This window comes from Neopelma chrysocephalum, unplaced genomic scaffold (genome assembly GCF_003984885.1).
Source record: "Neopelma chrysocephalum unplaced genomic scaffold, ASM398488v2 Primary Assembly neopelma1_42, whole genome shotgun sequence".
Classification (NCBI taxonomy): domain Eukaryota; kingdom Metazoa; phylum Chordata; class Aves; order Passeriformes; family Pipridae; genus Neopelma; species Neopelma chrysocephalum.
In genome coordinates this window covers 3,279,664-3,295,379 of record NW_020897700.1, presented here as the reverse complement: position 1 = coordinate 3,295,379, position 15,716 = coordinate 3,279,664, and the positions used below count along the sequence as shown (strand labels likewise).

At 35.0% G+C, this 15,716-nt stretch overlaps 1 protein-coding gene across 6 annotated transcripts in view; it reads left to right on the top strand.

Annotated features, from left to right (window-relative positions):
* CLOCK (clock circadian regulator) overlaps positions 1-15,716 on the top strand; it is a 67,359-nt gene that overhangs the window by 32,718 nt on the left and 18,925 nt on the right. For 5 of the 6 annotated variants that reach the window (XM_027676407.1, XM_027676409.1, XM_027676408.1 and 2 more), the window contains 8 exons: positions 627-717; positions 2,374-2,433; positions 2,844-2,992; positions 7,202-7,293; positions 8,630-8,719; positions 10,719-10,839; positions 11,962-12,075; positions 14,623-14,741. In XM_027676407.1, the coding sequence (XP_027532208.1) occupies positions 671-717; positions 2,374-2,433; positions 2,844-2,992; positions 7,202-7,293; positions 8,630-8,719; positions 10,719-10,839; positions 11,962-12,075; positions 14,623-14,741 (792 nt within the window). In that variant the 5' untranslated portion in view covers positions 627-670. Of the gene's footprint in view, positions 1-626; positions 718-2,373; positions 2,434-2,843; positions 2,993-7,201; positions 7,294-8,629; positions 8,720-10,718; positions 10,840-11,961; positions 12,076-14,622; positions 14,742-15,716 lie in introns of those variants that run through there. The other variant, XM_027676411.1, reaches the window with a different exon arrangement.

Sequence of the window (15,716 nt, the reverse complement as noted above, 5' to 3'; positions counted from 1 at the left end):
TTTTATCCATTCTCTTAATATTAATATTTCATTCACATTTTTTATTCAAAATCATATACACATCTGGAAAACCAAAAACTTCCTGCTTGAAACTCTGTAATGAATAAGATGCTTTAAGAAATGGTCTCACAGTATGGCGATCACATTCTAATCAGTATCTTATTGTTATAATTTCACATGTCTATTATAACAATGTGCTCAAGAAAAAAAATACAGTGAGAGATAAATTATAGCTCTAAAATACTGTGTCCCAAATGCTTTTCTGTTTGCACAGTTTCTAAATAGAATGTATTACTAAGTGTATTTCACATCCGTTCAGCCTTCAAAATTATGAGGGTCTTTTAGGTAAAGGTTAAAATAAAAATGAAAAGCTATATCTGAATTCAGAGTCATAAAAAGTTTTGCATTGGTTTAGTCCAAACGTATTTATTGTGGCACTTAATAATGTTCTCTTGAACATTGTCATGTAAGATGATGGTTATGATGGTAATGGAGACTGCATTCGAGAAGGCTGGAAGAAGGGAAGATTAAGAGCAGCTTATAGAGCAAATGAAAGCCTCGGTGTGCTGTAATGAAGAACATATTGGTTCCCCCGTCACATTTTGATATTTTTTCTTCTCTTATAGGCAGACGTACAAATGTCTACCACAAGACTAAAGTGTGATGTGTTATGTTTTTTACCATAAGCACCCATAAAATGAGCTCCATTGCAGACAGGTATGTTAATAGAGGCAGAGAGTTTTGGGAGAATTACTGTTCAATGCTTTCTTTAATAGGCTTTTTCTTCTGGTTAATGTGTTAAAATGCTAATTTATGAAAAAATGAAGGAGTGAGGTTTTGACTATTTTTGACAAAGTTTGGTAGTTGTTAGAATTGGAAATAGTGATTTCAATTGTTTGAGGTTAATCTTAAAATGCTTTACTTATTTTCAGCCATGGAACAACATCCTGCAAGTTGAGCTGATTTTTAATGTTTACTTGAATTTTAATTTTTTAGTACTTCAGAATTTGATTAAGGAAAGCAAATACATTTAAATGATTAGTGTTGCTGTAGATGACAGTAAAATGACCTGCTAACCTATTTCAAGGGAAAAGTAATAGCTGAGGCATGTTTTCTACTTGATTTCTTGAGCTGGACTTAGCAGCTCAGGTGAACAACTGTCCTTAATATTCTCTCAATATTACCATTTTTAAGACTTCAGGAAATGAAACTTGCATCAAATTTATGGCAGGTTAAACATGATTAAAATGAAGAAAAATAAAAGCAAAGGGTAAAAGTTTTAAAATGCTTCTTTTAGTGAAGTTTTGTGCCGTCTCACTGAAACTTCAGCCTTTTGAAAACATGAATTGCTTTTAAAAACTTGATGTTTATGTAGTAGCATACAAAATAACTACTTCCTAACATCACTGCTTGTCATAATGTACAGTACAATTGCCTGATGATTTATCAATTGGAGAAATGAGGTAAGCTTTCTAGAAAGAAGTTTACTTGCCTTAAGGGAAGGAAACATTAGGATGAGAAATTTAAGGATAGACACAGAGGTCAGTGTGGACAGCACTAAATAGACTGAAAGCAGGCAGAATAAATTAGAGAAATAAAATGTGAAAGTCCATTATACACCAGTTTTGGAAAACAGACAGTTTTCAAACTTTTGCTTGACTTTCAAAGCAAAAGGAAATGAGGCAAAGTTGTTGGATGAAGGCTACTGAGGCATCTTCAAGGAAAAACACCTTAGCTTGATATTTTAACACCTCTTTAGCAGTAGGTAGACAGTTATCAAGCTGAGGAAAAGTTATGTGATGCTTGGTTTGAAGAAGCAAATATAATTAATAACTACTCTTTAACATTGGTATCAATTGTATATTTATGAAATTACATATGTGGATGAAGTATAGCACATTCCTTAGCTCTCTTCCACTAATAATACTTCAGAATTTAAGAAAAATATACTTTCTTGCTATAAATATTTTCAATAATTAGAAAAGAAGTTGCTAATAAGTAAAAATAAATTATATATGTCCTCACCCATATTTTCAAAAGGGTAAGGTAATGCAAATAACCAAGAAGATAAAAAAAAATTAAGCTGTGTTCAATTAAGTGTTTGCAATGAGGCTTTAAGTTCTCATTAGAATTAGTCTGAAAATCCTTTGGGTTGTGTCAGAAATTTAAGGTCTTGCAAGCAGGACACAGCAGATTTAGCTTCAGGTTATTGAGGATGATTGTTGTGAGACATCACAGTAAAACAGTGCCTTGGTTTCTTGAAGTAGTGGAGATAATGAATAATGAGCTCTTCCCCTTCCCCCTTTCATTGTGATTGGACTTCAAAGGAGGGGAATTTTCACTCCAACATTCATTTCTTTTTGCTTCTTTCAGAAATGATGGAAGCATTTTTGATGGGCTGGTGGAAGAAGATGACAAAGATAAAGCAAAAAGGTAAGTTTTTACGTTATTTAAAGCTAAGAAATGTCCTATACTTGTACGCTTTAACCTACCAGCGTGATTCCAAAAAAATAAAAATGTGATTCTTTTATAAATAACCATATTACTCAACAGCATTTCTTTTACTGTTATTTTTCAGATACATTGTGTATTTCTAACCATGGTTCAATTATTTCTGTTTTGTGAAAGGGTGCTTTATTCCAAAAGCTTTGCTGCACCCCTCCATGAGCAGAAAGCCATTCTTCAACCATGGTGTCTGAGATACGGAGTAGGTGTTTTTGTGACAGTTCCCACAGCAGATATCCTTAAGTGGCTGTTTGCATCAGGAACCTGGCAATAGTATGCAGCTCTTATATAAGAAAGTTTTGTAGTTGTTATAAAACATTTTCTGTTTTGTTTTTCAGAGTGTCTAGAAACAAGTCTGAAAAGAAACGTCGAGATCAGTTTAATGTACTTATCAAAGAGCTGGGTTCCATGCTTCCAGGTAATGCTCGGAAAATGGATAAGTCCACTGTGCTGCAGAAGAGCATTGACTTTCTACGGAAGCACAAAGGTAATTATTTGTAACAGTAAAAAATATTTGTAAATTTTTAAATTATATTCAATTAGTACATAAAATATTAATAATTTTGCAGCTCCTTTAAGGAATTTGTCAAAAAAATGTGGAGAGTTCCTGAAGAAAGATATTCTTAAGATCACAATTTAGGTAGCAGAGATGTAACTGTGTTTTTGCTAATACTTTGCAAAAGCCACTACTGGCTTTTTTTCCCGATAATTGTCAAAGAAATCATTTCATAAAGAGAAGCATTTATTTTTGAAATTACCTCAGAGTTTTTTGTTCTGGACAGGCATTGGTGCCAGTGTCAAAGTTTTGCTTCACAGGAAAACTGCTCATCCATTTCTCTGGAAGTACCTGTTGGAAATACTTATTTTGATATTTAGATAAGCCTGGTTTGAACGGTTGGTTTGTCTCTCTAAGTTCTACATAAAGAAGATAAATCACTGAAAAAGCTAGTCTAAGAGAAATTAATGCTCCCCCTCTTCATGTCAGGTGCCTGCACAACTGGCTGCTTAAACAAAGATGGTAAGGCAATAGGGCATTGTGGTCTCCAGCAAGTGTTCCTGAGTAGGTTGTTTGATGAGAGAAAGTGAAATGTGGTGGGTGTACAGACCAGGAGCATTTTCTTTTTTTCCTTTTATCTGGGAAAAAAACCCCAGAAAATCTATAAATACTTACAGCTTTTTATTTGAAACTGTAAATTTCAAGACATACCCACTGATGTATAAGCTAGTGAGTGTATGTGTGTTGTTCTTTAAAGGTCTTGTGAAATGTCAAAATGATCAATATTTTTGAACATCCTTGCTATGTTTTGTTCCTCTGGTTGTTTGCATCAGTTGATGGTCGGATATACCCAGATATATTGTGCTGAAGTTTGTTGCAGGTCATTATTTTTGTCACAAAAAAAATTCTTCCACCAAGCATACACTTATTTATGGCTGTTAGATATTATGTGTATAAAAAAAGTCCTGTTCCTGCTCCTACACTTGTTCTTAATATGGCACCTTGTGGTTCACACTGCCAAAAACAAGATGAAAAATTGAAGAAAATGAACTCTTTTGCTAGTTAACCAATTTCCTTGGGTAATTTCTGAGCATGCATGTTAACTAGAAAGCAGTAGGGTCAAAAGAAGTAACTATAACATTATAAAATAAAATAAGTAAAGCTATTAAGTGGATTAATAGTTATGTATTTATCTACAGTATATGTGTCAATTTAAGGTATGAGAAATGTTTTTGCATGCTCTAGCATATCTCTTCCATTAGTGTTATGGTTCCACTAGCACCAGATGTGTACTGAATATTGCCATTAAAATTGTGAACATAACCATTTAAATAAAAAGGGAGGGGAGTATAATTTTTGTGAGAACTATAGGTTTGGGGATTTTTTGCCAATTAAATATTGATTATATTGTTTTAATTTTCTGAGATAAATTTGTCTTGTAACAAAAAGAAAAGCAGCATGAAGGCTCCTTTTCTGTAAAAGTCAGTTCTTTAGGTTCTAAGGCCTTTGTGACAGTTGGTTATTTCAAAATCACTTTATTTTGTGTTGATGATTCCTGAGATTAAACTATAGAATTCAGACTGAACACATGTGTCAGGCAGCCAGGAGCACCAGTCATACTTTTTTCTTCAAAGTGCTTTCTGAGATTATTTTTTTCATTATTATTTTTTATTTTGTTGGATAAAGAGGCCAAAAGCAGCTCTGGAGATGGATGCCTTTTAGGGCATGGCACTTTTGTCCTTCACTTGGTGTGATAGAGTGCAGCTCTGTGTGATAGCACATACCACATTAAGGTCACTAAAGCTCTGGCTGCCAGTGCTTACTGGCATTGCTCTGCACTGGTTTACATTAAAATGTTTTGGACAAAATGCTGGCAAAGTTCAGAATAATATTTTGCCTCCTGAGGTGCTTGGATATGTTACAATAAAGTAGAGTGACCTAGCAGTAAATGAATTGTTCAGCACTGAGTAGCTGGTTTACTGTTGAAATCCTACTGTGTTTAGCCACCAGGTTTTGATTAACTGCATTGCTTCTGGTTCTTTCTGGACCATTTCCACATCAGCCAAGCTTAGTACTCTGGCCAGAGTTCCAGATGAACTATCTGAGCTGGTTATTGGCCAGTGTGGATTCTGTTTCTCACTGGGAAAATACAGCAGGCTAAGCACACTGAAATTATATTACTGGGAGCTTCTTCTTGGTGAATACTGCCAATGATCTTTCTCTGAATTTGTAAACAAGAAATTTTTGGAAATTGGTAAATACCAAAGAATTTAACTGCTTCTAATTGCAAGTGGTAGACTGATATTCCTACAACCCATTGATAAATGGTACACATCTAGGCCCAGCTGGGAATCTGTTTTGAGAGTTTGCAGTGCTGATGCAAAGTTACTTCAGATACAGGACTTGGAAGACTGGAGTTCAATGTGCAAGTTTGGTTATGCTTCTCTGTCTGATATCTAGCTCAGGAATGTGATCTTATTGCCATTTATCTTTGAGTGCAATGTTCTGCCAGAATTTTTAAGCATTTCCCTGAAGTTACCAAGTGAAACAAGTTCTTTCTGTGTTACTTTGGCTCTGTTTTCCAGTATCGTACTTGTTCTAATTATGGAAAATGTAAAAGAACACCTGTACTTGTGATAGGATATTTCAGAATGGTTCGTTAAAGGCACGAACTTCAACTTTTATTTAGCATAGATCTGTTCTACTGTAGAAGACCGAATGACTTTTTTCTTCTTTTTTCCATTTCTTTTCATTCTGAAGTAGGATAGTTATAAGGGCCAGAATGAACCAATGAATCAGACTTTTCCAGTTCTAAAGTGAAGATTATCTGTGTCCTGTCGACTGAATGCATTAAGTTCCTTGAATTTTGCCTGTACTTTGGTGGCAGAGCTTTTCATTTCCATGTCCTTTGACTTGCCCATCGGTATTTAGTATCTTTGTTCTGGCTGACAAATTATATTTGGTATTATACTTAGTTTTTTTTATTTTCCAGCCCACTCTTCCTGCTTTGTGATACCATTTCAAAACTGATAGCAAAAGCCTGATCAATTTATAACTTTTGTGAGATCTGATAATTGCTAAGTCTTATTTGTTAATACTTTTTTAACATCTTATTGCAGCTTTCCTCTTTTAGCCAATTTCTTGCATGATGTTGCTGTTGTTTACTGTTCTTTTAGTTAAGTCTCAAGCTCTTTTGTAAAGTTTTCTCCCTTCAGTGTGGGAAACAAAATTATGAACTGTTCCAGCCCTTTGCATATTTAACTCAGTTCTAGGTTTTCTGGCTCTTCGAGCCATCCAAACTAACACTCTAGCTTATGGTCTTTGTACTTGTCCTTTAGAAACCAAAGTTTGGTTCTTTTGATTTGTCTGAATACTTGATTGCTTGTTCAAGGTTGTGCTTCTGTGATGCCCTTGTTACTCATCCAGACTGAAGCACTGTGTGGTCTTGCTTCTTCTAGTTTCAGTTATCAGTTGATAAGGAAGCATCAGTTTCAGAACCTGCTGTCAGGTTTTGCTTAGCAGCCGTTGTTTCTCTTGCCTGTGTATGGGAAGTTAATTATATATTTCTCAACTCCTACAGGAATCTCTGCTCAAAAGTCACCTATGTCAAAATCCATCTATGTCTACGTAACAGATGGAATTCTAGAGTGGAGTCTGTCATACAGCTCTAAACAATCTTTGTTGAAAACCTACTCTTTCCTAAATGTAACCAGAAAAGAGTAGGAAGAAGAGAAAGGACAATGACAGTTCTTAGTGCAAGGGTTAGAATGAGAAGGATTGGCCAAGATATTTGAGGTTTAGCCATTTGAATGGCCTAAACTGTTCAGGAATTTTAGCTTTCTAAATCTTTGTAAACAATGTTCTTAATAAAACGTTTTATTGTAGTCTCGGAGGAAAGAGTATTTTTCCATTATCAAAAACCCATTACTTACTGTAATTAACATCAGTATTACCTTGAAGTCTGGCAAGACTGTAGCAGAAACTGGTTGAAGGAAAGAGAAGACAAATGTAATTACGACATGGTGGAAAAGACATTTATTTTCTTCTTAAGGAAAAACATCTATATGTAAAGAATGAACAACAGAAGAAACTGGAGAACTTACTACTATTTCTTAACTGTGTATATGTAGCTTAGTGGGAAAAAATGGCTTTTGGAAGTATGAATCCTTATACTCTCTCTATATATATGTTTGATTTTAGAAATTACTGCACAATCAGATGCCAGTGAAATTCGACAGGACTGGAAACCGACATTCCTTAGTAATGAAGAGTTCACACAGTTAATGTTAGAGGTATATTTTTTCTGTTTTTCTGGGAGTAGAATAGTTCCTCACTAGGAGTCATACCATTATGGAATTTTTCAGTTTGTTGACACATCTTTTTATTTTCACATTTAATTGTAACAATCTGTTTTCATGAATATAACCACTCAAAATTCCTATGTATGCGGTGTTTCAAAAAATCGCAGTGTTTCAGAAAATCAAATCAGATTTTCTTTTAACTGCATGTTCAATTACATAAAACATAAAAACAGAGCAAGTCCATAAATGAACATGTTTACTGTCTAAGTGAATATTTTAAGTTATCAACATAAGGAAGGTACTAGATAAATAAAGATCTATTATACATAAATTAAAATCCTAATTATGAAAAAGACTCAACACATCCATGTAACTTGTGAGCAATAAATGTTTAATTTCTTTACTTGTTATGCTTTCCAAAACTGGTGTGAAAGCATTACTTTGCTGAAGAAGATTACATGAATAGTTGCAAAAATACTAGAAATAAACTTTCAGTATAAGCTGTCATTTCCTTGGAAATGAACCTAAGTCATTTATAAGCAATTATTAATAATAGTTAGATAAAAAGTATTGTAAATGAACAAACACTTCTTTATTATCATTCTGTAATTAAACCTTTTCTTTGATGCACAGATATAAAAAGTTAAAGGTTCTGATTTTCTGTACTTAAATTTTAAAAAAAATCCTCTGATATAAGAAGTTTTTTTGAAGATGTGAGCTTTAAAATTTCTTATCTAGAAATACAGTTCTGTCAGGCTTTTTTTGGTAGTGTTCAACTAAAACATGTTATGTTCAGAGGAAAGAAGTTTGAGTTTAGTAGAAGATAAGGCAGTCAGAACTGTATCTCACAGGTGTCAAGTCTCAGTAAAATCTTACTACAAGCTTCTTTCATTGAGATTGAGAGATACTGAGATTTTTAAATACCGAAATTCATTAATTTTGCCAGCTCTTTTACTTGTTCTTCTCTTAGTTTATCCACATCTTCTTGCTTTTGTCTCTAGCTCATTTTTATGAGTTTTCTGAGGTTTAAAATGATGATGGAATTAAAAATAACAAGCAGGCAGAGTGGGAGTGGGGGAAAACGGTGGCTAGCTATAGATGTACTTGCTTCTGAAATTACAGAATATTTAATGACAGAACAGTATTGGAATTGTAATGCTCATAGTGTAAAAGCAAGACTGAGAATTTTTAGAAGGGAAAGATATTGCCATTTCTATAATAAACTAAACTAAAATTGATCTACATGATTTTCTGTGTTGAATATAGCTTAATGTATTTAGTACATTCTATTTCTTTTTATTTAACTGCCCGTTATGTTTAATTTCAGGCTCTTGATGGTTTTTTTTTAGCAATTATGACAGATGGAAATATAATCTATGTGTCTGAAAGTATAACTCCCTTACTTGAACATTTGCCAGTAAGTACAAATTGCTTTCAGTAACATATCAGTTTGTCTATGATTGGTGTTCTGCGGTGAGTACTAATTAATCATTGGCTGGTTTGGCATTATAGTATAGATGTATGCTTTGTTTTAATGTTTCTGCTTTTATTTCAGCACAACTCCTTACTGGTCTGTCTCCTGTATTAAACATTTTCTTTGGAAATGCGGAATGCAGTCGGCTCTCTGTTAGGCAGGATTATGATGCTAGACTAGCATCAGTTTATGTTCAGTGTAACTGAAGTAACACAGTTGACTGCAGGAGACCCTTTAGAGTTCACACCTAACACAGCCTCTACATGAATCAGAAGAATATTACTAAAGATCTGTATAATTGGAATTTTTTAAAACTACTTTTTTACTTCTTCCTTGACAAAGCACTCTGATAAGAAATACATTGCTGCTGGTTCTGTTTTTTAAGTTAGGTATATACTTTGGGGTTTATCCATTCACTCATTTTAGTCTCAGTGGCATTGCTCACTGGTAAGTTTAACATTCTAGAAACTTACCTTTGAGTAATCTTATTCTGAAGTGAGACAAATTAGTTCTTAAAATTGCAAAGAATTGATGAGTGAAACTGAATTCTTTTCTAGATAAGAAATACAATGTATTGTTAAAGGATAGTTGTCCTACTGTGATAAGAGATTAAATAAATTCCCCTAAGGTATGTATGATAACAGTCTGACAATGTTTAAAAATGTGCAGGTAATTGTGATTTTTTTGGCTTTTCTAGTAGAATTTGCCAAGTTCTCAGAGGCACATTTGTTCTTTGCTTTTAGGTGTGATTTATGTACTCTAAACATAAATTTTATGATCCCTCTTTTTTGGATACTTAGCCCAATGCTCTTATGCATATAATCAGTTGTTCAGTCTTGCTGCATTCATCCCTGTTGTTCCCAGTTTTGAGTACATAGTTGTGGAACTGATTAGAAAATATGGTAACTGGCAACTCCTCCCTGCACAGTAGGTGATTCATCATCCCTCAGTAGAACAGGGGGAGGCAGCTGGAGGGTAAAAGTGAGAAAACTTGTGGATTGAGATAAAGACAGCTTTATAGGTAAAGCAAAAGCCATGCATGCAAGCAAAACAAAACAAGGAATTAATTCACCATTCCCCACAGAGCAGGCAGCTGTTCAACCATCCCCAGAAGAGTAGGATCCATCATGCATAATGGTGACTTAGGACGACAAACAATGTCATTCTGAATGTTCTCTCCCTTCCTTCTTCTTCCACCAGCTTTACATGCTGGGCATGATGCCATATGGTTTGGAATATCCCTTTGGTTAGTTTGTGTCACCTGTCCCGGCTGTATCCCCTCCCAGCTCCTTGTGCTCCCCCAGCCTCCTTGTGGGTGGGGTGGGGTTAGGAGCAGAAAAGACCTTAGCTCTCTCTAAGTGCTGCTCAGAAATAACTAAAACACTCCTGAATTATCAGTACTGCTTCCAGCTCAGGTCCAAAACATAGCCCCATATCAGCTGCTATGAAGAAAATTAACTCTATTCCAGCCAAAACCAGCACAAGTGTATTCATAAAATCAATTCCAATTGGATATAGTTATTGGTTACATAATAATATGTGTAAAGTATGGAGGATTGTCTTTTGTTCCAAGGTATCATTTCAGAGTACTGGATGCCACTCATATGTTACAGTGCCCTGGAACAACACCCTATAATTTGTACTTTAAATGCTCCTTTACTTGAACTTGTTGCATCCCAGGGAGGTTAATACAAGCTCCATTGCTCTTTAACGAGTATGTATATCTGCTGTGTTCATGGTAGTTTTCAACAAATGGTTTGTAGTGTAAATTTAAGGCAAAACAGAGTGAGATTTTTTTCTTGCAAAATATTCATGTGTATTCCAGCAGGTGGCTTTGTTGAGTCAGTAATGAACTGTGGAATTGTTTCGCATTAAAATAGTAGGCTTCATGACATTGTATGTCTTGCATTAGTTTAATGCTTATTAAATCTTTTTCTTTTAGTCTGATCTTGTGGATCAGAGTGTATTTAATTTTATCCCAGAGGGGGAACATTCAGAAATTTATAAAATATTGTCTTCTCATCTGCTGGAAAGTGATTCATTGACACCGGAATACTTAAAATGTAAGTAGTTATTTCGGGTTAACCCCTGTGGGCAGCTCAGCCCCACACAGCTGTTTGCTCACTCCTCCCAGTGGGATATGCAAAGGGTAAAAGTGAGCAAACTTGTGGGTTGACATAAAGACAGATTAACAGGTTAAGGCAAAACTGTGTGCACAAGCAAAGCAGAATAAGGAATTAATTTGCTACTTCATGTTATTAGGCAGTTCAGCCATCTTCAGGAAAGCAGGGCTCCATCATGTGTAATGGTTAATTTGGAAGACAAATGCCATTAGTACAAATGCCTCCCTCTTCTTCCTTTCCCCAACTTTTATTGCTGAGCATTGTGTCTTATAGTATGGGATATCCTTTAGGTCATCTTTCCTGGCTGTGTGCCTTCCCAGTTTCTTGTGCACCCCCAGCCTCCTCACTAGCAGGGCGGTGTGAGAAAGAGAAGACCTTTGCACTAAGTGCTGCTCAGCAGTAACTGAAACATCCCTATGTTATCAACGCTATTTCAGTCACAAATCCAAAACACAGAACCATGTAAACTGCTATGTATCCCGATGAAACCAGCATAGCAGTTGTGTTAAAAATTATCTACTTTGTTTCATATGTGATCAGTTTTTCCAGTGTTAATTAAGCAGAAGCATATGCTTCAGAGCTCTGAAGAACAGAAGCACTATTTTGTGTCCCCTCCCTAAGACTAGAATTTTCAGCATTGCATTTCACTCTGTGGCTTTCCCGTGTATTAGAAATGTTCATCTTGTTTATAGAGCTTCTATAAAGACAGTTGTAGCAGTTGGCAAGAATAAAAACATAGCAGCCTAATGGGGTTTGGAAGCACATGCTTAAGTGAACTTAAGTTTAGGGCATCTTCATCTTTAATATACCTCTAGTTCTGAGAGGTTTTTTATGTCATTAACATTCAGGCCCTACATGCACAAAGGAGTTCTAAAGGAGTTCTCCTTTTATTTTGGTTAGTTAATGTCATGCTGGTTAAAGGCAGAGGCTGTAGCCAGTTGTAATCACAACGCTTACAGTATCGCAATATGTATGCTGCTTAATTATTCCTGCTTTCCACTGCATGTTGGCCATGTGCTTCATCAAACATGTAGCCTAATAATTTGTTTATTTTTTTCTCAGCAAAAAATCAGCTAGAATTCTGTTGCCATATGCTGCGAGGAACAATAGATCCAAAAGAGCAACCTACATATGAATATGTAAAATTTATAGGAAATTTCAAGTGTTTGAATCATGGTAAGTAATTTCAGCAATGACAGTGGAATACTTAGGCAGCTCCACAGCTAAACCATGTTGGGACCGTTGTGCAGAACATAATGATGAACTAAAATCGGTCTTTCAAAAGAAGAGCTTGAAGCAGAGTTATATGACTTCTATATTGATTTAATGAAAAAGAAGAAAAACTGGTATTACCATTTTTATCTATCAGGTATTACAGGTCTGTGTGTTTGGATGCAAAGTGTAGTAATTCTGCTTAATGCTTTCAGTTAAAGAAAACTAATCTCATAAAAATTTCTTTAAAAGAATGTAAGAGAAATTTAAGCAAATGCTTTAAAATAGAGTCTGAATTTAGTTAAGCATAATCCCTATTCAAGCAGGTGGCTAACGTGAAGATCAGTGGTATTGAGTACCTGCAGTTCTCATTACACAGACAGCTGGAAAGCAAAATGTAGGTTTCCCCCGCCATTTCATTTCTGTGCTTTCACTTGGTAGAAGTTACCACTCAGATGAGTGGATGGGCCAGGAGAGTTTTCTGCTCTGAGTTCCTACTCCCTTCCATTGAAGTTATTTTTATTAGTTATATACTAATATGTTTTCTCTGTACTGTATTTGTAATCTGTTTGGCCAGGCTGTGCTGACTGTTTACTTGAGAGGCATGTTTATTGGCCCAGACAGATGGATTGGGCAGTGTAGTCAGTAGTAGATCTTGATAAAGGTCACCACCAAAAACATTATCAAAACCAGTATTTTGTAAATAAATCTGTGGGGGTTTTATGTGATACTGTTATTTTTCTCACAAAATGGGAAGAAGTTGAGTCTTAGTGCCAAATGCAGTTATGTAATATTATAAGAAAGACATGAAACAGTACTGAAAAAACCAAATACAGTGCTAGTTGGAATGAAGAATTGGGAGAGTGCAGACCTATCAGTTGCAATTCAATGGTGGGAAATATTCCAGAACAAATAATTAAACTATATATGCATTGCAGGAAGCTAGCAAGGAATGGCAAACATTTTCAGGGTGGATTTTTCAGGTAGAAATAGCATCAAATCAATTCAGCTTCTTCTACCAAAGAGTAACACACTGTGTGGATAAGAGAATAAAACACAAGTAAGTGATGGACTTTTTAAATATGTTTATGTCAGTTATCATATTCTATTCTCACAAACATGAAAGCAGATATTAATTGAAATTGCGGGAGAGCAGCTGCAGAAACTGGTTGGAAAGGTTATCGATGTTAACCGTCAAAATGGAGTTTTAATGCACGACTTCTGGATTTGATCAGTATAGTGGAATGTAGCTTGCAATCATGAAATTATTCAAGAACGGTAAAATCAAGATAAAATTCAGCCCCAAATTTAAAAAATTTTAGGCTAAAAACCCAGAAAAATTGCCTAAGAACAAATGCAAGTTACTTCATTTAGGAATATCAAACTATATGAATGGGGATGGTTACAGTCAGCTAGATAGCAGTCCTTTAGGAAAAGGAGTTACTGTGGAATGTAAACTGAACATGACTAAATCACCATGGCCAGTCATCAAATTGTGAAATTGGAAAAGCCTTTCTAAAATATAGTTTAAACTACATGAAATAGTCCCACTGCACTTCTTAGCACTCATATGTCCTCATCCAGTTTTTGACACTTATTTGTCAGAATACAGCAGGCAAGGAGAGTTCAGAGTTACAGCAACGAAAGCAAGCAGAAGTTTAAAAATCTAACTTACGAGGGAAGATAAACTCTGAAAAATAAAGGACAAGGGCTAAGATAAAGAGGAAGAAAGTTACCTCCTTTCTGATGGAAAGAGCAAGGATATGTAAGCTTACATTGCGTGAAGAAAGTTCAGTAGGGGTTCTAATCTAGAGCTGAATTAAAACCAGTCAGGCTTTGAAAAGCCTGATAGTGTTTTGAAGTCACCATCATTAGAGCTTAGTGAAGATGAACAAAATTAATAATTGCTGGAAATTAAAGATAAGGTTAACCTGTTTTGTGGTCTAGACCATCCTTTGCCTCCTTACGATTCCATCTCTGTGATTCAGTAAGTGGAATTTGTGCTGATCTCAGTGTCTTAAGCTCCTGATTCTTTCACAGACATAATTGTGCCTTCAATTGTTCAGTGTGTCTTCAGCATGTGTTGCTTAAATGTGATAGAAGTCTAGAAGATAAATACCTCAGAGTTCAAAAGGAAAAGTTAGCAAAACCTGATACAAAAGATAAATTCTAAAGATATTTTTGAAGAAAATGTAATCCAGTCATTTTTAGTAGTTACCAAGGATTAGAACTGTTATTAGTTTCTTAAAAATGCTGTCAGATAATACCATATTAACTGTAATTTTAGTTCTTCAGGAAAGTTACTTGATGGTTGTGTTCCCATTACTACTCTGTAACTACTATTCCTGTGCATATAGGTATAGATATGTAGCATTTTTCTTAATGCATATTAAATTACAAGCAAACCACATTAGGTAAATATTTGGCCATTTGTCTTGTGATATTACTGCCATTTTCCTCTATGCTTATATTGTCTTCTGTGTTGCCCTCTTCTCCTCTGTCTTCCCTCAGTTTCCAACTCAGCGCACAATGGTTTTGAAGGAACTATTCAGAGATCACACCGGCCTTCATATGAAGAGAAAGTTTGCTTTGTAGCCACAGTTAGACTAGCTACACCTCAATTTATCAAGGTATGTACAAATGAAATCACCTTTATATAATTTTTAAGTGGACTTTAGATGGAAAAACTTCAGAGAGAATGCACGCGACATTTAAAATATTAATGAAAACCATAAGGAACTTTATTATATGAAACTGAGAGTGTCTGTTTCCTCAAACAGGCTGTTATGCAAAGTATCAAAAAAAAAGTTATGGTGAATGCTAATTCTAAGTAGTCATATAAAGTCAAATATAGTAATATGCAGGAAATAAATTTGGAAGAAGTCCACAGGAGATGTTTAAGATTAACTTAAAATGAAAGATTACATCGGGAGATGTTTAAGATTAACTTAAAATGAAAGATTACATCGAGGTCCCACTTTCACTGGAGAAATTATTAATTTTAGTTGAAACTTGGACATGAATTTTGTGTTGCTGATGGTCTTGCTGCAGTTTGACACAGAAGTAAATCTGGGAGGGCTTAATGAAAGCTTGCATTACTTGTCAGTAGAGTTGGGTGTGAGGTGGTAGAAGTCCTTTGTTTTGTTTCAATGCAGTTATTCAGTAACTCGGTTGTTAGAACATTTTGTTTAATTGCTAATGTACAATGTGAAGGTATCTTTCCGACTTTAGAATTGGATGTATATGAAATTTGTAGATCACTAAGTATTATCTTCTTCCTCAACAAAATCAGTAAAAATAAATACTCAGGATACAGTACAGCATAACCTATGATTGTGATTCAGATTACATGTTTTATGCAAATATATGATTCAAGCTACAGAATAGTCTACTATCTAACATTTGTTCTTGTAATTCAGTAGTAAAGTAATGCCATGAAATGTATGTGGCCCATTGTTGGGCCCAGCTGTTTTCTGTAATACAAGAACTCTGAACACTTAAAGATTCTGCCTCTAAGTTTAGAGCACTGATGTCTTAAGCTGAAGACTGTTTGTGGTAGCTTCTGAAGACATGGTTTATATACTTTGCACTTCAAAAGTATAGAA